This window comes from Lampetra planeri, chromosome 37, assembly GCF_965212315.1.
Source record: "Lampetra planeri chromosome 37, kcLamPlan1.2.h2, whole genome shotgun sequence".
NCBI classification, from domain to species: Eukaryota; Metazoa; Chordata; class Hyperoartia; order Petromyzontiformes; family Petromyzontidae; genus Lampetra; species Lampetra planeri.
In genome coordinates, this window is record NC_136143.1 from 7,715,394 (window position 1) to 7,740,577 (window position 25,184).

At 46.8% G+C, this 25,184-nt stretch overlaps 1 protein-coding gene across 3 annotated transcripts; it reads right to left on the bottom strand.

Moving 5' to 3' along the window:
• Positions 1–604: 604 nt before the first annotated feature.
• Positions 605–23,247, bottom strand: KCTD7 (potassium channel tetramerization domain containing 7). Of its 3 annotated transcripts, XM_078611959.1 has the most exons (5): positions 19,095–20,001; positions 18,582–18,642; positions 13,257–13,486; positions 12,504–12,682; positions 605–9,949 (listed from the first exon to the last, which is right to left on the bottom strand). In XM_078611959.1, the coding sequence occupies exons 1-5, from the start codon at positions 19,136–19,138 to the stop codon at positions 9,504–9,506; spliced, it is 960 nt and encodes a 319-aa protein (XP_078468085.1). In that variant the 5' UTR covers positions 19,139–20,001; the 3' UTR covers positions 605–9,503. The 3 variants fall into 3 exon arrangements, with proteins under 3 accessions (XP_078468085.1, XP_078468087.1, XP_078468086.1); XM_078611961.1 differs by lacking the exons at positions 18,582–18,642; positions 19,095–20,001 and adding an exon at positions 23,176–23,247; XM_078611960.1 differs by having other exon boundaries at positions 13,257–13,615; positions 18,582–20,001.
• Between the last annotated feature and the right edge of the window lie 1,937 nt (positions 23,248–25,184).

Genomic DNA, 25,184 nt, shown 5'->3' on the forward strand with positions numbered 1-25,184 from the left:
ATCACGACGCCTGTGCCAGGCTAGGTGCACCTTGAGGCCACGTGAAGGGTCGAACGCCTGCGGGCAGCAGGAAATCACGGGGCAGACCCTGCAGGTGCCACGGGTCGACTGACCGAGATGACCGAGATGAGTGGCTGATGCACCACCTGTGCCCCCTACTGTGCCAATCTTGCTGCGCTTTAGCCACCCAGCCATGTTCAATCCACCGCTGGATGAAGGCTGCTGTGCCCAAAGCATCCGCCAACATAACACCTGGCATAAATTTCGATTTAAAGCTTTCGTGACTGCAGGGATTCATCTTCTTGGTTCTTTCGGTAAAGTCACGTAGAAGGGAAGTAATACAATAATAAAAATAAAACATAATAATATAATATAATATTGTTTTATTTTTTTATTACTTCCCTTCTACGTGACTTTACCGAAAGAACCAAGAAGATAACACCTGGCAACCTGCACACGAGCTGATTATATCGATTCCACCTAAGTTGACGTCCATCCGAAAATTTTCGGGTAGGAATTGGGATTCCACCGTGTAAGCCTGGACACAAGCCCAGAGATATTTCCACCACACTGAAAACAAACTTTGATGGGTATAAGAGGCAGGTTAACACAATTCACTCTTTTTATTTGAATGTTAAATCATTCCATTAGATCTCTGCTGTCCAACAGCTATTTAACGTAACTCAAACGCACACAAACACTTAAGTGCATACGAAACACTTCATATAAACAGTGATTGGAAGTTGCACAACCTTACAATGATCTCGGACAAGATTTCCCAAACCCGAGTAACATCTTTCTGAGTTCAACAATTTGCCTCCCCTCAAATGCAAATTAAGTTGTTACATGCCGTACGCGCCTGATGATTGATAAACGTCTCACGTGATTCGGAGTGAGGTCATTGACCGAGTCTCACTTGTTTCACCCTTACGCGTTAAGCTCAAATTATACTTCTAGATTTGAAGCTTTCGTGACTGCAAGGCATCATATTCTTAGGTTTTTTCGGTAAAGTCACGTAGGTAAAACATCAAAATTAATGAAAATAAAATAAAATAAAAAAATAAAAAAAACCTAAGAATACTCAAATTATACGAGTATATGCCATTGCATTTTGCCACAACACCGAAGATATTGTGTTTACTGTACTGCTTATACAACCCGAGCGTTGCATTAAAGTATCCATCACAGTGTGCTATGCTATTTGGAGGTGTTTCCACACACTTTTATCCAAATGCTCTTAACGAAAAACATCGGATAAGCGAGCCACATGTTATGCTTGCACAAACTCACACATACATGTTTGCTCTTGAATTCTTAAAACAAAGTGAAACATTGCAATGAAAATAACACTGGAATTACAGAATGTATATTCAAAAGGTGTAATGATGCACCTCCGGCGATCGGCGGACCGTCACTTTTCAGTCGCGATTCGATTGAGGAATCTTTTTATTCCAATGTGGTTCGTTTAGCGGCCACTAGTGGCTGTAGAGCTTACGTAAAATGATTACATACAACATATACAAATCGAAATAAAACATTCTTACACAGAATCGATAGCAATGAATCGATGTATTTTTACGCCTCCAATGAATTGTCTTGCTGTGAATGTGTTCAATGCAGCCGTGGGCCCAATGGTTTGGCCATAGCAGTCAACAAGAGCTACACGTGAATACAAAAAGTATAATGCCCTACGTCGGCCACTCATGAACGAACGCCTTTGGAAAAACATGACCAAACACACACAACTGTCCATAATTATTTGTAATAATTACCCAAGTTAACTATGAACAGGCATTCATCGTGAAAACATTTTTCAAAATGAAAGTAAATTATTTCTCTTATTTGAACAAATACACAAAATTGCAAATGCAATAGTTAAATAATACAACTATTAACATTCTTTTGAGCTCATTTTTTTCACCTGGTCTATTGAGTACATACACCAAAAATAGCAGCACTATAATATATGGTACAGAAACGGGCATAATAAACAAAAATTACGTGAGATGGCCATGTAAGAAACCCTTTGAGTGGAGAAGTGATGTGATCTGATTTATGCTCAACTCGCACTCAAGAGATCTAACACATTCCAACGAAAGGCCGGCATCTCCTACAAGATTAAAACTCGGCGAGTTGGCGACGGTAGAGAGATAAATGCCGCAAAAAAGATGCTGGAATATTTTGCGAACTAAAGCAGTGCGCGCGTCTGTTGAACCTCAGCCATGCATATATTTTCAGCCTCAAAATAAATGTGTGCTCGGACTTGCAAAGGTCGAGCACAAATCGTTCCAAAACTGTTTCGTAAAACTGTCCAAGGTGCTGAAATGATCAGCACAAACTTTACACATACTGTATTAAAGGTTGCGTGAAAAGCGTGACTGAAAATAACGGTGGCAGGGTTTGGACTGCCTAAGCCAAATGCTACATCTCATCCGTCAATATCTGAATAGTTCACGCGCCCCTCCACTGCCCACTGCCCCTGAGCAAGCCGCAGTTGTCGATATCATTAAAAGGCAACCACATTGCTCACCATAGCAAGTCGGACAAACTCACTGTGCTTTACTGGAAGCCTCGAACACAGCCAACACGACACATCCCGGTGGCAGTCACACTGCACACAGGACATTCACGATGCAGTGCACACAAGGAATGGTGAACTATTGTGCTTATTAGCCATTTTCAAACCACTTGCTGAATGGCAGGCTTACAATGCTGGGGTCAATGGCCATGTTCTTGTTAAGCTACAATTCTGTTTCTCCATCGCCAATTTTTTATGGTTCTGTTATGCGTCTCCCAAATGGTTTCCCATAACCTTTCTGTCCAGTTCTTTTCAAAAGGCAACTTGGTTTGTGATTGTAATGATTTCAGAACCAATTTTCTCAATGTGTTTCTCTTTGGGTCTCCTGAATTACCCCACAGTTGCATTTAATCAAACTCCTTTGCACAGTATTCAGGTGGTTATTTATGTGTTTTGCTCTGAGCAACTGAACTGCTGGTCCATTTATCATGTTCGGCAGAGACAACTCTTATAGATTTCCCCCATCACCCCCACCTTAGCGCTTCCATTAACCATTACAATTCTATTCGAGAATACATTTTGTCTCGTTTATACAGTCTTATCCATATTCTCCCTCTTTGAAAAGAGTTTTGTTTGCTCCATTCGACTAAATGAATAGCACAAGATTTGCACACAATTTGCATACATCGTAAAACTTGCACAATTTGATGCATATATCACGAGTGTAAGAAGTGATTTCAATCGACGATCTATTTATCGTTACATCTTGGTGGCAGCATGTGATTATCATAGTCATCAAACACAACGTTTCGTGAGAAAAATGCTTGGTTGAACAAAGTGAAAATGTTTAATATATATAGAACATGCACCATCAAATCATTGATTAATACAACTGCATATGAAGCTCTGAACATTTTAGGGAAAAAAACGCAAACACTGATTCCCTTGTCCCCAAAGCCCACACGAGCTTACATCTGATGCACGCGCTGCTTGCATGCGCACGTACACTTCCCGAAGGTGTGGAAGTATAAAAAAATATATTTACTTATTGCTTGAGACCCCAGCTCACCCTTGCTCCCACCAGCTTCAAATAACCAGAATATATCTTCTGCCGCTGCTGCTTAAATCATTCGCCAGAGACGCCAGTGCAAGGGAGGTGTGTGTGTGTGGGGGGCATTGCGGCAGTGTGCTTTAAACTTGCTCTTTCAGGATGGGTCGCACGTCTGGGCCGGTTTCCACACGAGTTAGAAAACCCCAGCACATGGCGAAGGGAGACAGAGTGCCCGTTCATCCTCGCACTCCACATGGCAGAATTACAACTCGTCAGATTTATGAATCGCAGCAATGTAAACAGTGGTGCACTGGAACGAAAAAGTATGCAACGCTGTTTAACACAAAGCCACCGCTTTAGGACGAGTGGTGGGATGAAGTTTTGTTTCAGGGTGTTGAGGAAGTCAATTTCGAGGCTGCTTTTATATGCAGATCAAACAGGTGTGATATTTTTTTTTATTTGGCACCAGGGGACTGGCATGGCTGAATCAATCAACTGCCACGTCTTAGAGGAAAATGCAACCCAAAGCAAAACATCTATTTTCTAGCTGCTCACCCTTGCAATTCCATAAGTTGTCACGATTTTGCATTGAAAGGCAAGACTCAAATATAATTATTATGTAATTATAATTTTTTATTACTTACTGTTTTATTATTTTATTATTTCCCTTATACGTGACTTTACCGAAAGAACCAAGAAGCCTCAAATCTTATTGGCACACTGTCGCACCTCAAGTGACTACAAGGGGTCAAATCGACGTATTACATACAACATAGGAAAAATAATTATCCTCACAGCATGAATTGATGTATCCTGAGCATGCGAACTGATTTTAGTGGATTAATGGATGAACTGCTAAACCCCCGAATTGCCCAGGCTGTGTATCACACAAACGACGTGCGTTTGAACCTCTGTTGATGAGAAAGAAATCATTTAAAGTCACTTTTAGGAGCACTGCCACAGTGCATCATCTCGGGTTGTGTTTGGTTTGCCTATTTTGTGTATATTAGAGGCCATGACCTCGGCTGGTACAAGTACCGATCGTGAAAAGAATGTCACACAGAATGTGCTGGAGGGTTATCTCTTATCATGAGAATGAATAACTGTGATGCATACTGACCCTCTGGACAACAGCTAAAAGTGAATGCTTTGATGATGTGAATTCGTGTTTTCAATGGTACGGAATAAGATGGGGATAACACAGGACAATGTGGGACACCCTGTGCGCGAGGATGAGTGGTGCATGCTGGGAGCCGACCATGGAGCTGGGCACATGACGGGAGAATTCTTGAATCGAATCGTGACCCCAGATCATGACAAATTATTTAAAATACGGGGCGGGTAATCAGCACGCACCTCACTTCCAAGTGCTCTTCATGAGGGCAGAGAGACGGAAAGACAAATGGGTTTTCACGTGCACCCATAACAATGTCATGTTAAACAATGCTTCAAAATGTAAGATCTCGTTTTCGGTACGTATGAACACACACAAAATAATGCCAAAAATTATAATTAAGAATAATAGTCTGGGCAACATGTCGACCTCACAATTGTCTGCAACGTGCTGACCGTGCATATTATTGCCCCAATATTTGTAGAACATTGGCGAGAGCATCTACAGCGATCTATATCTGCAGCTATATATATGGGTTCGATGCCGACCCTGATGCTTGTATATTTCTAGTTTGCATGTTCTCCCCGTGGCTGCGTGGATTTTTCCCTGGGTCCTCCAGTTATTATCCCTCCACATTTAGAATCAACACGGCATTTAAGAGTATTTGGCTGCTATAAATTTCCACGTGATAAGCCACTTCGTTGAGCTATCATTTGTGGCCAGGTCACTTCTGAAAAAGAGTTAACATAGCTCAGTGGACCTTACCCGATAAAATAAACAAAAAATTGCTTCAAATAGTTTAGCATATATATAGTACCTCAGTGTGCCTTTACTTTGGAATATACATATCGAGAGGAGATTGTAAAGTAGCTGCTCGTTGCTATGCCTGGGTGAGTGGAGAACAGCCCCTATCCGTGTGTATTAAGGTGCACACTGCTGCAGGCTGGGAGTCACAGCCGTGCAGCGTTAAGCAGAACTGCCACAGGCCTGGCGAGCACAGCACCTGCTGAATGGCACCTCACGGACGCAGGTGCCGCCTTATTGCCTGCCATCAGCACGTGCTCTTGTACATGCCTGCTGCGTGACGGACAGCGGCGCATGCTAACGCCACGACGCTCCACCACTGCATTCGTGCCCACATCATGGGTCTTCTACGTTGGTGGCCACGCACGCAGGGAGTCATTAAGACATTCTGTGACACTGCACAATCCCGCTTAGACTGTGCGCTGTTGGTAAGAACCTTTCAAGGCCAACATACACACGAGACGCTGTGGGGCCAGTACAATGCACCATCCGCCTTTGTTTTGGATTTCTCCAGGGTAAATAAAGAGACTGATAAAGATGTTGTTTTCCCCAGTCCTAGTGTCGGCACACCATGCCAAGTACTCTTATTAGGCTGAGTGCATCTTGGGGATTTCCACATCAGACACTGGTACCGATTGCTAGTAATGGCCATGGCCCACGAATTCAACTCAGGATACTGGGATCATAGGGCAGTGTGGCAACGTACCATCCCACTGCTCCAAACACACATTACACATTTACAAGATACACATGATACATTAACGTAATGCAAATTAGAAAACTGCTTTTAACATTTAAACAATTTTGCACAATGTGCAGTGCAGGATTTGCAACGAGCTTATAAAACGGCTTAAAACAGCACAGCTTAACAAAGTTGAGCGTTGTACTTTACATTATGCACTTTCCCCCCCCCCCCCATCGTAAACGTTTCACACAGCACCCAACAAGCAGGAAAGCTGGCCGCATGGGCCTCGACGGTTCCAGTCAAACTGTTACATTTTTTGTTTAAAAGAGGTACATTGCTTGCTCACAATAAAAAAAAATGAAAAGCGGTGCAATAAAAAATAAAACTCGATGCTTACAAATGAGTCGGTGAAATGCTTCTTTTTGGGCAAGCACGTCGGTGAGCCAGGCATAAATCCGCAGGACTCAATTAAGTGTGCACACAGGCAGGGAATTAGTTTGAATGCTAATTAGTTGAAGTGCCATGGAGGGATTGCAAAGTATCTTCACGCTTTGCGTGCCAGAGTAATTATCGAGGGTTTTATGCAGCCGTGAGTGGCCAAAGATTTTGAAATGTGCCCTGCCAGTGTGTGCCATGAGGTGACACTGCCTTGAGCGATACGGACCCACAACCAAAATCTCAACAAGGTCGACTAAAATTTTGATTTAAAGCTTTCGTGACTGCAGGGATTCATATTCTTGGTTCTTTCGGTAAAGTCACGTAGAAGGGAAACAATAAAAGAATAAAAATATTAAAAATAAAATTATCACGACGTTTCGACTGCAACACAAGCAATCGTCATCAGGTGTGAAAACCACAGCAATAAATTTTTCAAAAGTCTCGTTTTTCTTTTTTTTCTTTTCTTGCTGTGTTTTTCACACCTGATGATGAGTGCTCGTGTTGCAGTCGAAACGTCGTGAGAATTTCATTGTTTTATATTCTTATTATTTTATTGTTTCCCTTCTACATGACTTTACCGAAAGAACCAAGAATATAAGGTTTACTCATTCCATAAACGTTACATAAATACTGAACTCAATAAAATTATTGGTAACAAACGCGAGAAGAAAATTTAAACAAAAATAATTCAGCCTGTGATTGTGTGAATCGCCGTACAATAAATGCATGCAAAGCTCCCGAGAGCCTTGCTCGAAAAACCTTTGTTGACTGTCTCGTAAAAAAATATCCGCTACTACTTCCAGAGGAAACATCGTTCTGGTGCCAGAGGTACCAGGATCGACCTCTCTGAAGAGTGGAGGAAGCTTTTGAAGGAAGCTACTGGGCAGCTGCCAAAAAGCCACCCTCCAGCTAGAACAGGAGGCACAGAGGCAATGCTCAGAACAAAGAGGAAAAAGCGGCTAAATCACAGTGACTTGTTAGAGTGGAGAGTACAGGTGGTGCATCTGCCAGTCACCGTGGTCCGTTAACTAACAACAGCTGAATTTGTCTCAAGACCGCTTGCCAGTTATCACATTTCCACATGGCCTCAAAGTGGACCTAGCCTGGCACATTCACAGCGATTGCGTCACCACCACGTGGCAGTCCCTGCATTTGGTGTGGGTATTTGGTTGTTTTTGAGAAGGGGTCTTCATCCCTACTGAAGCTGCTCTGTTGAATGCGTAATTGTATTCCAACACACACAGTAGCACCGCGAGTGGCCAATGAAGCAAACAACGTGCAACCAGGGAGCACATTTGCCAATGACTAAATCACCCTGAATGTGCCATATCTTGTCGGATCTCGGATGCTAAACAGCGCTGATTCTGGTTAGTAGTGTGGGTCCTCAAAATGCCACGTTGATTTAGGGTTGGAGTGCCCCGGTATATCTGTGTTTATTAACAAAATCTGTTAGTAGGTTTAGGCCACTTACAGCTTATGTTATTTACATAAAAAAGGAAAAAAATCACCACTATAAATCAATCCGATGCTGGAACGCAGAACCCAACACTCCAGTAGTTACCGTACAGCACTAAACTGGAACTGCCTGACGCGTGATGATTTTGCGCAGCGTGGAGACGGCTAACAACAAGGCTTTGTACTCTTACAAATTTGGGGAAGTTGTGATAAAAGATGTTACATAATGGGTCGTAAAAAAAAATTCAGAGAAATAAACACTCAAAAAAGTCTAATCAGTGTAACGTTTGGCCTACTGTGAAGTCACATCTTTAAATAAGAATCACACAATGTTACAGCAGTGAGCTGTTGCTAATGGTAATTTGAAAAAAAATGGAGCAGTCAGTCTGCGCTAACTTTAACTTTCTTCTTTCAACACCTTGTGACCACGCATCTTATGTAACGTGTTTGAGTCCTGAGCAATATCAGGCCGTGGCACTGACATCGCTGCCGTGACTTCACTCCGAGCTACGTCAACCCAACACGGCTTACGAAGCTCGAAAACAAATATTTAGACTGGCAGCTGCTCCAAGGGAATACGAGGCGACCGAGCCCAGAGCACAGGGGTCGGCAACCAAAATAACAAGAGCCTTTTTTTTATCAAATCGGCCCTTGAAAATTTCAAGAGCCGCAATGCATGTGAACACGAGACGGTGGTCCTGAATAAATAACGTCACGGAGCGATCCTTGAAGAGCCGTACGCGGCTCCTGAGCCGCAGGTTGCCGACCTCCGGTACAGCTCGTTACACAACGCGACACTCAATCAGGATTCGTCAGCTTTGTCTCGTCATTTCATACGGCACCCTGCCAGCAGCCGTGCCATGATCCCAGCTTCCACCCTCCCCTCCCTCCCTCCCTCCCAAGTTTTCTCAGCTTGGATGCTTAGGTGCTGCATGCATCTAGCCGCATCGGTGTATCGCACAGAGATGAAGGCTGTGTGAGACACCCACCTACAGGGGAATAGGGTTATACCCATATGAGGCAGTACAGCGAGTAGATTTCGTACAGGTTTATCCGTGTGCACGTCATCCCATTTTTACGTGCGTGGGTTCTCTCCCTCGTGCAAAATTACTCTATGTACACTTAGTAAAAGGCATCGGTCTAACATTCCAAAAGCAGGACCCTCATTGAGACTGAGTGAGGCTTTTCTGGGTAAACAGAGACATCATTAAATATATAATCACAGTACGCGAAAAAAAATAAAGGGCACAATATTTCTCCCTGCTTGAAAGATCAGATCGTTTGGCATCGACTCTTCTACAACGCAGGGTAAAGCGCATCCACCCGCGACACCCACCGAGGACCGGCGTCACACACGCCGGCACGGGGCTCACGCCACAGCCGGAGAGAGGACGCGAGCCAGCGCCCCCCCCCCCCACCTGCCGCCCCCTACCGAGGGTCACCACCACAGGATCTTGAACTCGTAGACGGGCCTCTTGCAGTAGTAGTGGCTCACCAGGTGCTTGTCGCACACACCAATGCACTGGTGCTCGGCCGAGATGCCGCGAGCCGCCAGGTCGCTCACCACGCAGTGCAGGAGGTCGTACACGTCCGCCACGGCCTGCCACGGGCCAAACGTCACGTCCACGTCGCACGAGTGCCGGAAGGCGGCGCGGCCGGCCGAGCCGACGTCCGCCCCGGCCCCGGGACCCTGTGCCATCGCCGCACCCTCGAGGTTGAGAGCCATCGGGGGCCTCTCGAGCGCAAGCCGCCCCCCAAAGAGGGGCCGTTCGTACGGCGTGGCGGGCAGCTCCTCCTTGTAGACGCAGACGCGCAGCTTGGCGAAGCGCGCCCTGCGCTGGGCGGCGCGCTCGCGCGACACCGTGATCATGCGCTCCAGGTTCTCTGCAAGGGAGGGTGGCGTCCGAGTCTCCGCTTAACTGTGCTGTACGAGGCGTGCGTTGTCTCTGCGTGCAATGCAATTAAAATACAACTCGGGTTCGAATAGGATCGATTAAACTATTTTTTTTATTTGACCAGGTAAGGCCCACTGAGCGATATAGCTCTTTTTCAGAAGCGGCCTGGCCACAAATGATAGCTCAACGAAGTGGCTTGTCATGTGGAAATGTATAGCAGCCAAATACTCTTAAACGCATGTTGATTCTAAATGTGGAGGGATAAAACTGGAGGAACCAGAGAAAAATCCACGCGAGCAGAGAGAACATGCAAACTCCAAATACACAGCAGGCATTAGGGTTGGGATCGAACCCACGACCTCCTGCATACCAGGCGAAAGAGATAACATCTTGCCACCACGACCAGCTGCACCTCAACACGCTGCGTAAAAATCAGAACACACGCATTTCGGAAAACCTCTGAATCCAGCGAGATAATTCGTAGACAGAAGAGAGTGGCAGGCAGGCGAGAAGTGGAAGGTAGGTGATGAGCCTGAACTTCAGCATGGGCAGGAAATTGGCTCTCCAGTTTGAAGAGGAGAGCCAAACTAAATCAGCTTAACTGAACCATTTTCACGTCACTGAATTTTTTTTTACTAATTTAAAATACCCCCTTGAGGTGATTTACATGCAATGTTTCGCATGTTTTAAATTGGTTACACAGAACCGGATTGATTTCCTTCATGTGAGAGAATAACACCGAGTTTCTGTATTGCTTCCTACAGAGACTTCGTTAGCCTAAAGGCGGATTGCTGTACGCACATGAGCCAGCAAAACGGCATCCGGTGATGGGTGTCTGGTACGAGTCTCCTGTCACAAATCAAAAGTAAAATTTGAAAAGGCAGCCATCCTAAGTGGCTTTGGATTTTCGCCCGCTACCCTTGGGATTATCGATACGTTCCTTCAGTTTGGTTTAAAATCGCCGCTTATGTTCAAATGGTGTTCTCATGTAAAGCGTGTTTCCATGGCAACAGTTTTCACGTTCCCTTGGCAACGTCCACCATGGTAACTGCTGCGAGCATCGCGTGACCCCGTAATGTCGCGACGTCGCTGCCTCGGTAACATCCCGATACGGTGGTGTTGTACGGGTTAAATGTTATCGCTCGATTTAAAACACAATTACATTCATACGGCGCCTCACCGCAACCGCATCGCTTGAGCGTGCTATCGGGAGGGCGGCAGTCAGGGGAATGCATTTGCCGCGGTTCTGCCCCTGGCTCTGAATGTGAGCTCCCACACCGCACTTGGCCCTTGGTCTATGAGGATAATTCAAGGATCTTTGAGGTCCCGCAAAGGGTAATCTCGGGATCTTCGCTGGGATATTCTGGCATTACTGTAGTTCTGTAGAGTCATTGCCGATATGTTGCATAAGCTGCTGCTCTACTTCTTCATTCTTTCCACAAGTAACTGATGCCTTTTTGTTGCAAAATGTCCTGGGTTGTTTACAAAGCAGACGTTTGGATAATTTATTGCAATATATTCATAATAAACGTTTTTGGTTTAGATCGCGTTATTTATAAATGTGTCGTAACCCTCCACCACCCGACACGGCCAATCAGCAAAAAAGTGTCACGTTGACAAAAGACAAAATATTTCACTGCTTAAGCCCACCCAGTGTGTTGAAGCGTGAAACCACAACATTTACAATTTTTGAGTACGACGTTTCGCTGGTAATTGCATCCAGCATCATCGAGCAATTCGCCAGAATGGTGAGGCTCTGCTCTTGCTCCCGGTCTTAAAAAGAGCAGCAGCAGGGTGACGTCATCATTTGTAAATGTTGTCGTTTCACGCTTCAACACACCGGTGGGCTAAAGCAGTGAACTATTTGTTTTTTGTTAACGTGACACTTTTTTGCTGATTGGCCGTGTCGGGTGGTGGAGGGTTACGACACATTTATAAATAACGCGATCTCACCCAAAAAGTTGATTATGAATAATATTGGTCGCGAAAGCCTACGTGTTAAACTTATTGCAATATAATTTGCTTGTTTAAGGCAACCAGTGTACCTGGAGAAAACCTCACGCCCGCAAGGGTCAACGCTTAAAATAATCCATACATTAGTCAACAACTTGCTGCTGTACTGTTACTTCGTCGACCATACTTCGCCACACTGGTCGGTGAATGTTGGTGAAGAGGGGAAGGGACCAGGACCAGTTCTGACATCACTCATCGCTGATGTTAGTCGTGGCCAGGAATCTAACTCGGATCGTCAGGTTCATAGTTGAGTGATCATAACTTGCACAAGTTGTAAATAGTGAAATTGATATTTGCTGCACGATTCTCTGCATGTAACTTGAGTCAGTGTAATTGATTTAAACAGGAGAGTCACTTCGTGCCCAGTAGGAGAGGAGTTTCTCGGGTTCGGAGGTGAGGCTCACCGCTGCGGTAAGGCTCACCGCTGCATCAAGGCTCACCGCTGCGGCAAGGCTTACCGCTGCGGCAAGGCTCACCGCTGCACTAAGGCTCACCGCTGCGGTAAGACTCACCGCTGCGGAAAGGCTCACCGTTGTAGTATGGTAGAAGATCAAGGAAGGCCTGGCGCACACGCTCGCCTGCCAGGGGCTGCAGCGTCTCGAGGCAGGCGAGTAGAGGCTGCAGGCCGAAGTAGTGGGCCTCGCGGTGCACGCCGCGCGCGCGCTCGTGGCATGGGACCTCGCCGCTGCGCAGGAAGTTGAGGATGTCACTGTGGGGGGGGGGCGGGGGGGGGCGACCGGGGAGCACAGGCACAGCTGGGCGGGATAGTCAGTGGCGACTGTCTATGTGGCCGCTCTACACGTGCAGTCACACCCGCACGCCTTACTATGAGCACACCTTATTTTTACGAGGTTTTGCCGTACTTTTCGATTTAAAGCTTTCGTGACTGCAGGGATTCATCTTCTTGGTTCTTTCGGTAAAGTCACGTAGAAGGGAAATAATAAAAGAATAGAAATAAAACATAATAAAATAATTCTCACGACGTTTCGGCCACAACACAAGCAGCCGTCCTCAGGTGAAGAACAGGTCTGTCGGAAAGACAGCATCTGAATGAGAACAGGTCTGTCGGAAAGACAGCGTCTGAAAGAGACGCTGTCTTTCCGACAGACCTGTTCTTCACCTGAGGACGGCTGCTTGCGTTGTGGCCGAAACGTCGTGAGAATTATTTTATTATGTTTTATTTTTATCACTTTATTATTTCCCTTCTACGTGACTTTACCGAAAGAACCAAGAAGATGTGCTGCTCAGCCCGCCCGTCCGTTCGTCCCTCCCGTTGCGCTCACCCAAAGTATGCGGGGTCGCGGTCAATGAAGAAGCGTCCCACGTGGTCTCGGGGCAGGCGGTGGCGCCCGCTGAACATGGCGGCCAGCATGGAGCCCTCGCAGCTGCGCAGCGTCGACAGCAGCGTGGCGAAGTGCGTGCCACCCACGTTCAGCTGCACCACCTCGGGGAAGACGGTCGCGGCGCCTGCCCACGCCGCCGCCGCCGCCTCGGCCGCCTGGGCGGCACACATCTGCAGCGGCGGTAGTGCGGCTGACGTTAGCTCACGGCGCTCGCCTGTCGGGGTGTGTCGAGTGGCGCCGCCGCCGCCGCCAGAAGTGCGCTCATCGCAAGAACTGTGAAGGGCTCGCAGTCAAAGGACCTGAACGTGGGAACGAAAGTTCACTTAAATCTGATTGTGGCAAAACCATGCCGATGTTTCCATCACCAGCAACGGGGCGCATTGCCGAAGCGATGTGCCCCCGCGCCCCTTTTGTCAGCAAGTTAACGTGACGGGGTCATCAGAGTTCCACATTTTTATACTACTAATGTTCTCTAATTATCCAGCATAGCCTCACTGAACATGAAGACTCTTGATTTGAAGCTTTCGTGACTGCAGGAATCCATACTCTTTGGTTCTTTCGGTAAAGTCACGTAGGTAGAAAATAAAATAGATCACGACGTTTCGGGCGCAACACAAGCACCCGAAACGTCGTGATCTATTTTATTTCATACCTACGTGACTTTACCGAAAGAACCAAAGAGCTTGAAGACTCTTGTTAAGGGAGGGTCCTGTATTTGGAAATGTCGCCAATGGCATCAATGAGCTTTGTAGGAGGAAACCCGAATAATTAAACTGGGGTACCGAGTGCTTGCCCCAAACGAGCCTATCTTTACCCTACCTTTTACCTTACCACAATACAATCACTCTACCCTACCTTTTACCCTTTAGCAGGTAAGGTAAAAGATAAAAAGCAACGAGCCTACCTTTATCCCTACCCTTACCCCTTGGCATGTCGACACCTTTACCCTTTACCTTTACCCTTTTACCCGGTAAAAATGGTACAATTACCTTACCTTGCCGAGGCCTAGTACCGAGGAAAGCCCACGCACACTAAGGGAAATAATACCAGGAAGCTCCGCGCAGATAGTTGAATCACGGCCACGAGCAGTGACAAATCGCTGGGGGTGAATCGTTACATTCCTACGGGACAGCCTTTGAGTGGTTCACGCCACCAAAATGCGTTGCCATTTTAGCAGCTGCACAGAGCGAGAGGGCGGACGACAAGAGCACAGCGATGTCACCATTCTCCCCAAAAGCCACAGGGCCTCCCAGCCACAGCAGATCAGAGGTCGCAACCGGGTACCCGATACCCGTACCCGGCCGGGTACGGGTACGGGTACGGATACCCGTTTGCGAACCTGGTGCGGCCGGGTACGGGTATGGGTAGACTGTGAGTCACTGGTGAGTAACCGTTGTCACTCATTTCGGGTAGGGTACGGGTACGGGTAGGGAACGGGTACCCGTACCCGGCCGGGTACGGGTACCCATTTGTGACCCATTTGTGACCCTGGTGCGGCCGGGTACGGGTACGGGTAAGGAATCAAAACCCGTTTGCGACCTCTGCAGCAGATCCTGCTGATGAGGAGCGAAGCAGCCTCTCAGCCACCGTCGCTGGCAAATTGCAATGTGCAGGCTTAGCCCGGGTGCTTTTTTTAATTACAGTAAACGGCAATAAGAAAGAGACAAGCGGATTGGGCAAGGGCATCCCTTCTTCTCTGCTAAATCCCAAACGTACTTCAGCAAACACCGCTTGTTCCGTCACTCGGCCTGTGTCAGGAGATTGGGCAGCTTAGGCTATTTGAAGGAAGGCGGAATCCCCGTGCTCCCCCTTCCCACGCAGCGGATTTCCAGCCCAGGGCAACCACCAGGTCAACGGTTTGGTTCCAACAAGCGTCGTGAGGTAATGAGGACCTACACTGCAGTGAAACAATGTCCTGAGTTTGGCACAATAAAGCCGCCACATCTTATTGTTCACCTCAATACCGGATGATGAACCGGTTGAGAACAGTTATCTTTCGCAAAAACCTGTAATCCATCATGAAGACACGAGTCGCTCACTGTCCGTGTTCGGTTGTTATTTACAAAGGCATATCTCCGATGCAAGCGCTGTTGCCGTCACCCCAAGTGAGGACACTTAGCCAATCCCTCCATGCAGTGGTACAGGGACCCACACTTTAACCCACCACTCGCAATGTAACAATTGATACAATATTGCGGCGTACCATTTTTATTGCCAGGAACACATACGCTACGTCTGATTAAGAAACCTGGACAACACTTTAGCCACCCCAATCCAGAGTGGAACCCAGAATCTCTCTCTCTCTGCAATGCGTGTCTTGCGGACATAAACTCGTAGATGTGGCCGGGTGCGCTGCACGCTCGCAAAGGAAGCCACGGAATCTTCTTGGTTCTTTCGGTAAAGTCACGTAGAAGGGAAATAATACAATAGTAAAAATAAAACATAATAAAATAAAATTCTCACGACGTTTAGGCCACAACGCAAGCAGCCGTCCTCAGGTGAAGAGCAGGTCTGTCGGAAAGACGCTGTCTTTCCGACGCTGTCTTTCCGACAAACCTGTCGTGAGAATTGTATTTTATTATTTCCCTTCTACATGACTTTACCGAAAGAACCAAGAAGATGAATCCCTGCAGTCACGAAAGCTTTAAATCGAAGCCACGGCAGTTACGTGTGCCGTGTGTGCCAACAAGGGAAGCGGTCCATAAACACGCAGAGCGTGCACTATATCCGCAATCATGTCGATAACAATAACGACAATTTCTATAGTGCCGGAACATGGCAAGTCATCACAAGAGCACCATGTGCCAGGGTTTCTCCTCTCGCCTTACCCCGGCGGTCTGCTGCATGTCAGAGGAATGAACCAGCCGCCATTCCTGCATCCGGCGATTGCCGAGTAAAAAAATGAAAGTCATTTCCTCCTAAATTCTTCCACGCAGCCAGGCTAATGGTCTCAGTCGTTAGAGAAAACACACACAGACTTATAATTCAGAATTTCACTTTAGCCAGCATGTGTCATGCCCATTTTATAGAGAAAACACCGATGCGAGGATGAATACTGGAGATTAACAATGAATCCCCCAAGCAATGTGGTCACATGTTACAAGTTGGGGGGGTCACAATTGAATTCAATAATGGATATTTTTTTTTTTATAATGCGGTGCATGGTAGCACCCAAAGTGCTTGCCCCAAATGAACCACAACACCTTGCAGATCTCGCCAAGGAGCATAAACGATCACACAAACTCCGGTCATTCTCGCAGCAGCAGTAGCAGCTTTTGGCTAACCATCGAACAGATATGGTCACTGCATCACGTGCTTTCAGATGCGCTTTTGCGGCCATCTTCAATGCTCTTCCTACCGATATTAGGAAGCCACTGGAGCTGTGCACTTTTAAAACTAGATTGAAAACTCATTTCTTGACAACCGATGTTTGTATTTAGTTTGTTGTCCTTCCCCCGCACCTCCGATTAGCACAGTTGGCTACGTGCAGTGCGAAAGATGTTCAACATATAGAAACACTTATAGAAACTTTGAAATTACATGACTTGTACAGCAATAGAATTTGCAACACACAAACACTGACATCCACACAAAGCTGGTGCCATTCTGCTCTGGAAGTCCATTACAAAGTAGGCGAATGCTGCCCACAGTTGAGTGGGAAACACACGGAAACACACGAAATCATATGAAATCACATGGACTCACATGGAAACACACGAAATCACATGGAATCACATGGAAACACATGGAAACACACGAAATCACATGGAAACACACGAAATCACATGGAAACAGTTGCTGTGCTCAGCTGGAATACGATTTTGGTGGCCGACATGCCAAGGTCCCCGAAGCAAATTGGCAATGACACGTGGTATATTCAGATAAATTAATTTCAAAGGCAATGTTTCCTCTGAAAGTTAATTCCACGGGAAACCTGGGATTGATGGAAACATTTTCTAATAATTAAATATTATCACACGCTTTGCGATGACTGTTTTTCAACATCGTCTTTGGGGGTTTTTTCCCCCTTTATTTTATGATCAATTGGAAACCAAACTTGGCAGCAAATCCTGCACTCTATGGAAGCCGTGACCAAATTTAATTTCCTTTACAGAGTTTAGAGCCTGCCGAGTTATAGATTTCTTGGGCAAAGGAGATCTGGTTATCTCTACAATAAACAATGGACCGTTATCAAGTGTAATATAGTTGAAATCAAGTAGAAGTAGTAAATCATTTGGAATGTGGCCTTTAACTCTGGCAGACATTGGAAAGACGCTACGAATTAAAGATACTGTACATTGCACAAAGCTCTTAGACTGCAGACACATGTCTAGCTTGGGGCTGTCTGAGACATGGGCGTGAGAAAATACAGGCGTTCTGCTCCAGTGACACTGCTAAACACATGTAAAAACACATGGAAAGTGGTGCAAGTTAAATTACTATATTGCCATAATGAAGCACTTGCTCTCTGTTAGGGGGCTAGGGCGAGGCATGCCGTATACAAGTCGTGACCCACTGCGATCACATTTCTGTTTAGGGATAATATTCCAAGAATTCCTGTTGTAATGGTAACATCGGTAAGATAATATTATGTGATGCACGCTGCTAAATGAATGGATGGCCGAGCATGAGGTCCGGACCAGTTAATGGTGCACATTGCCGACCGTGGACCTCAGTGGACCACATTGTGGCCCTGGATTAATATCACGTGTGGATAGGCGTCGGACCTCTGTTTAATGTAAAGAAATGCAGATTGGACATTGACACTAAGTTGGTCGGTGACATGGCCAAGCCCGATTTCTGGCCTAGCGATGCACGATGTTTATAATGTTGTAAACACAGTATTGTTTTTTTTTCTTAGTCACGTGAATGTTTGGCCTCTACAGTAATAATGCAAATGATAGTTAATATAGGTGATGGTAAGGTGATGGTAAGGCGATGGTAAAGATGTATTATTTGATGGTTGAGTCTTGTGAATACAGCGCGATTAGTTATTAATGGTGACTCGTAGGTGACACTTAACCCCATAATTTATCATCAACAATTCAGAATGACAGAATATATGGGTAATTATGGATATAAATATATATGGTAATTGTTTAATGTTGTGTTCGCATCGTTACACATAAAGGGAGCCACGTGGAGCACTGAGAGGTTGCGAGTGAATAGGAGTGCAGTATCTACCGGGCCGTGATGACACCCAGTGTCATCACGTTACATCTCCTTTTGGTGGGGGCAAATAAAACAAGCACCATCGAGCCTCACCATCATCGTCATCTCCTGGAGAACTCCCTGTGTGGGGTGGCGGATGTGTGAGTGCGGCGTGCTGCAACATCGGAGACATCAGAGCCGAAGCGAGAAAACGACGCGCGGTGTTATTGGAACACGTTCACATTTTGATTTGACAGGAAGAACCACCACCCCTGTCTTTCTCAGCAAAGATCACGGCCAGAAGGACGGGACACAATGCATGTGGAGAGCGGTAGTGGTAGCAGTGTACGAATCCGGCGACCCGAGCTCGATTACTGCTCACGGCCAACGCCAGTGACGATTATTTTTAACCGTTACCGGGCCTCCTCTAGGTCGACTCAGCGTCAAATGTCTTTTCTTGGATTTTCTGTTTGCACATAGTCACATTCATATGTTTTCTTGTTAATGTTTTTGTTTGTTGCGGTTGCACCCGATTCAAGAGCCGAATGGCTCACAGGGCCGTACCAAATAAATGTAAACTGAAAACTGAACTGAAAATGAGTGCCTCGTGCGGTGTGTCAACATCACCACCGGGAAGACAAAGGCGGCCGGGCATGGTGCTCGCCACCCATCCCCTTCGTGTGCTGTGCTGGCCTTCACAGGTACTCGCGAACAGCACTTGCTCCGACAGTCTGGCAAGGCTATATGGGGGAGGGGGGGGGTCTTTGTCTTGTGTGTTGAACTTCTTTCGCACCGTACGTAGCCAAATATATGCTAATCGAAGGTGCGTGGGTTACACGTGCATACGTTGGTATTTCAAGCAGAAAATGCTGTGAACGGCACGCGAAATTGTTTCGTCGTGAGCACACTGACCGCCAGTCATGTGCATTGAGCACTGAGGTATGAAGGCCACTTCGTTCGTCGTAATGCAGCAAGGGCATGTGAAATGTGTTCAAACTCAACGCAGTTATATTGTTCCGATTCTGCATACACTTCACTTGTTCATAATAAACGTGTTTTGGGTTAGATCGCGTTATTTATAAATGTGTCATAACCCTCCACCACCCGACACGGTCAATCAGCAAAAAAAAGTGTCACGTTGACAAAAGACAAATAGTTCACTGCTTTAGCCCACCGGTGTGTTGAAGCGTGAAACCACAACATTTACAATTTTTGAGTAGTACGACGTTTCGCTGGTAATTGCATCCAGCATCATCGGGCAATTCGCCAGAATGGTGAGGCTCATGCGTACAGCAGTTTTACAATTGGCTGCGCAATTACACGTTCAAGTAAATATTCGACAGAATAATTGATTATATGCGGTACGAATATGTAAACATCGCTTTGTCAATACACTGCTTCTTTGATGGCCTCCCCATGGCCTTGTCTGTCGTGGGGTCGTTTTGACCGTAGATCTACCACAATAGTCTGTATGGCTTCGTGAAGGGGACGTGCTGGAGAGATGTTAGGGGCCGTCCATAAATGACGTCACGCGATTTTGGATGATTGTTGACACCCCCCCCCCTCGTCACAAAAAGTCAGACCCCCCCCCTTCAAATATGACGTCACAAAGCTCTGCCCCCCTCCCCCCCCAAAAAAAATAAAACATGCTTAAAATCGCTTTAAACTATTGTCATTGTAGTGCGTATTTAATGTGCCGCTGCACTCTGATGTTGTAGGAGAAAACATTTATAAAAAGTCTATTTAATCAAGTAGAACGTGTTGTCTAAATTTATTTAAAGTTGCGCATTTTGATGTGACGTCACATTTCTCAAACCCCCCCCCCCCCCTCGTTACACATCGTCACAAATGTCTGACCCCACCCCACCCCTAGGTACGTGACGTCATTTATGGACGGCCCCCTAACAACCTCGCCTGGTATACAGGAGGTCGGAGTTTACAAGTGCCTCTGTGGCGTGGATTTTTTTTCTCCTCCGGGTCCTCCGGTTTTTCTCTCCACATTTAGACACAAGCGACTGGTCTTGGTTCTTTCGGTAAAGTCACGTAGAAGGGAAATAATAAAATAATAAAAATAAAACATCATAAAATTATCACGACGTTTCGGCCACAACGCAAGCAGCCGTCCTCAGGTGTAGAACAGGGCTGTCGGAAAGACAGCGTCCGAATGAACACCACCAAGCTTAGCAGCGTATATTGGTTTTCGTGAAAAACCTTACTAATTGGCTGTGTCGGGTGGTGGCGGGTTTAACGACACAATTATATTCACTCGATCTAACCCAAAAAAAAGCCTCTATATTATGGATATTGGTTGCGAAATCCCACGTGGTGTTCAACTGATAATTGATAAGACATCGATTCGGAGGCATGCAGGCGGCAAAGACGAGGGCTTGATGATTGGCAGTCCACAAATGGTCACCTTTGAGAAGTGTGAGAGAGATGGAACCACGGGACCCCTGATGAGATCGATAATCGCTAAATTATTGGTAGAACTTCATGTCCGTAGAGAAAAGCCATCAAATCATCTTTCAGATGAGGAAGGGAAATCCTGCCCCTCGGTATAGAAAAAGAGAGAGAACGTGGCTGGAATTGTTTACTAAATGCTTACACGGAAATGAAATACTGTGACCTCAATCATGTAATGACCCAAACACACAATAGCAAGTGTAAACATTGTCAGATACGTTGCATACAGACACCTAAATTATGCATGAATTGAAGACATACACAAGACATGTATGAACCCACACATCATTTCATGCTTGCTGTAATGCGCACAATGCATATGACATGCTAGAGAGTAGCAATACATGTATGTAAACATATATACAATAGTATAAGGTACTGTACACACATAAAACTCAGACATCACAAAAATTAAAACACAAGCATCATGTACACGCTTATCACACACAAACAATACACAAACACTTCACACAGTGATGAACACACTTATTACAATCACTGCACACACATTCATGTACACACATCAAACACACGAAACACGCACACTAATAAACACTCTTGTTACAAAAACTACACACAGATGAGCACACACATAAAACCATAACTGCACCCACGCATACTAAACACACACACTAACACACACTTTACAAAAACAACACACAAATTAACACACTTATGTCAAACACTGCACCACACTCATGCACACACATTAAACACACACTAATGTACACGTACTGCAAACACTACACACAAACGAACACACGCTTATCACAAATAATGCACACACACTCATGCACACACATTAAACACACGCTAACACACACTTCATACAAACACTACACACAAATTAACACACTTACGCATGCACACACTGCACACACATTAAACACACTAATACACACTTCATACAAACACTACACACACATAAACACACTCACGCATGCACACACTGTACACACATTAAACACACACTAATAGACACTTAATACAAACACTACACACACTGCACACACACGTGTTCATGAACCTACTGTATCGTCACACGTGCACACACACACACGTGTACATGAACCTACTGTATCGTTACACATGCACACACACGTGCACATGAACCTACTGTATCGTTACACATGCACACACACGTGTACTTGAACCTACTGTATCGTTACACATGCACACACACACGTGTACATGAACCTACTGTATCGTTACACATGCGCACACACACACACGTGTACATGAACCTACTGTATCGTTACACATGCACACACACACGTGTACATGAACCTACTGTATCGTTACACATGCACACACACACGTGTACATGACCCTACTGTATCGTTACACGTGCACACACACACACGTGTACATGAACCTACTGTATCGTCACACGTGCACACACACGTGTGCATTAACCTACTGTATCGTCACACGTGCACACACACGTGTGCATGAACCTACTGTATCGTTACACGTGCACAGTGCGACGTGAGCTAGAGCCCTGAGAACGATTGTTTAAGAAGGGAAGCTTCATACATTGCAATGATTGTAATCGTCGCAATGATTGTAATAATCGCAATGATTGTCACTGCGACGTGAACGCCTGCGTGGATACACAGCAACGCACTGTACCATGTTGCAAACCAGTACAGTGCGCCGCGTTCAATACACGCGTGCAAATTAGACAACACAACATACAGACAGTGTACACACACAGGCAGTGTGTGTGTACGTACACACAGTGTATACACACACACAGGCAGTGTGTACACACACACAGTGTATACACACACACAGGCAGTGTGTACACACACAGTATACACACAGAGGTAGTGTGTACACACACAGGCAGTGCACACAGAGGCAGTGTGTGTACACTGTATACACACACACACCGCACACAACACTCAACACAATAACCGCTCTGTACACAGCGCATATGAAACGTGCATCACGTTCCACCAACGTGTCCCGTACTTACATGCGGATTCGGCGCAGCGTATGTGCACGTCTATGTTGTACACACACACACACATTGTGTACTGTACTTACACACACGTACACACACACGTACACACATTGTACATAAATACAAACACACGCGCGTACAGTTGACACGTGCATACACATAGGCAGCACTGTACACGAGCAACGACGACATTTGCCCCACGAAAGTGGTGCCCTGAAGCCAACGTCGCCCGCGTGCCAGGCTAGGTGCACTCCGGAGGGCCACGTGTTTAGTCACCTGGCTGTGTCCGCCACGCGGCGTCTCGCGCTCTTCTCTCCCGAGCTCCATGGCTCCAGCCTCGCAGCCTCCTCTTCCTCCACTCCACTCACTACCCCCCCTCTCCCAGCCCCTCCCAGCCCCCCTCCCAGCCCCGCTCTCTTCCTCCCAGCCCCCCTCCCAGCCCCTTCTCTCCACCACAGCCACCAGACACAGCACATCACATCACGGCCACGCACAGCACGGCCGCCAATCCTCACGAAGTTTGTGCAACGCGGAATCATCGCCAGTGTCACGGAGGGCTCCCTGCTCCTCCCCACACACACTGCCCCCCCCCCCACACACACACTGCCCCCCCCCCCACACACACACTGCCCCCCCCCCCACACACTGCCCCCCCCACACACTGCCCCCCACACACACTGCCCCCCCCACACACTGCCCCCCCACACACTGCCCCCCCCCACACACTGCCCCCCCCCCACACACTGCCCCCCCCCCACACACTGCCCCCCCCCCACACACTGCCCCCACCCCCACACTGCCCCCACCCCCACACACACTGCCCCCCCCACACTGCCCCCCCCCCACACACTGCCCCCCCCCACACACTGCCCCCCCCCCACACACTGCCCCCCCCCACACACTGCCCCCCCACACACACTGCCCCCCCCCACACACTGCCCCCCCCCACACACTGCCCCCCCCCCCACACACACACTGCCCCCCCCCCCACACTGCCCCCCCCCACACACACTGCCCCCCCCCCCCCACACACACTGCCCCCCCCCCACACACTGCCCCCCCCCCACACACTGCCCCCCACACACACTGCCCCCCCACATACTGCCCCCCCCCAGGCCCCCCCATACCCCGTGAACCCCCTTGTGAGTGCCTGCCTCTACCTTATATGACACAACAATCATATATCTCAAAGTGCGTCCTACAAAGTCCCACCACAAGGAGAGAAACACAAACAAATAGACAAAAACACGGGGTGTTTTAGTTGTTGTTGCCCGATATTGACGCCGTATGGACCTGAAAAACTCAATTGACCCTGTACAAGAATACGGGGTAAACCCTATGGGTTGACAGTACGGGATTATCCTAGTAGCAAAAGTAGCTACATATGTAGAAGCTACATGTGTAGTAGCTGCATGTGTAGAAGCTACATGTGTAGTAGCTACATGTGTAGTAGCTACACGCAGGGCCGGCCCGAGGCATAAGCGAACTAAGCGGCTGCTTGGGGCCCCCTGGCCACCAGGGGGCCCCCGAATCGTTTTTTTTTACAATTAAATAACTTAAACAAGTGATATAAATGAATTAATGAATGAATGAATAAATGATTCAAGACAAGAAAATTCTGTCGACAACTGCTGCTTTGTCACGGCTCACGGATGTCACGGCTCATTGACAATTCGCGTGGGCGCGGGCGCGGGCGCGGGCAGGTGCGCGCAATTGTACGTCACGATAATAAATACGCCTAAGCCATGTCACAAAAAAGGACGTATCCCTCTGGTGCCGAAAAAAGAAAAAAGAAAAGGACCGAGGAGGAGAAAAAAGAGCGAGATAAAGGTATGTTTGCATTATTATTTACAGTATGTTTTGTGCAGCAGCAGCACAAATTGTGCTCACGTCACTTGAGGAAGCAGCTAGCTAGTCATGACTCATGATATTTTTATAAGCCATAAAAGTGGTAATATAACGCACCAGAGCTAAATCCCCGCCACAACAGTGAAATGTTATTAATATACATTTATCTAGGTAGTAGGTGTGTATTTCACGTTGATAGATATCGGTTTAAGTTGGAGAAAACAGCGATGACAAGCTTAGCTAGCATTGCTGTTTGTGTTGAAGTGAATATTCCAGCTTCATAGGCAAAGCACGTGCGGTCTCTGCTTTAAGATCTTTGGCAAGCGATGGTATTGATCTTTATGAGAAAATATACCAAAGCCATGTTAGGTGGGGAGACTTCTGTAATGAAAATAGACTTCAATTTTATTAATATGGTGGCAACTGATGTAGCAGTG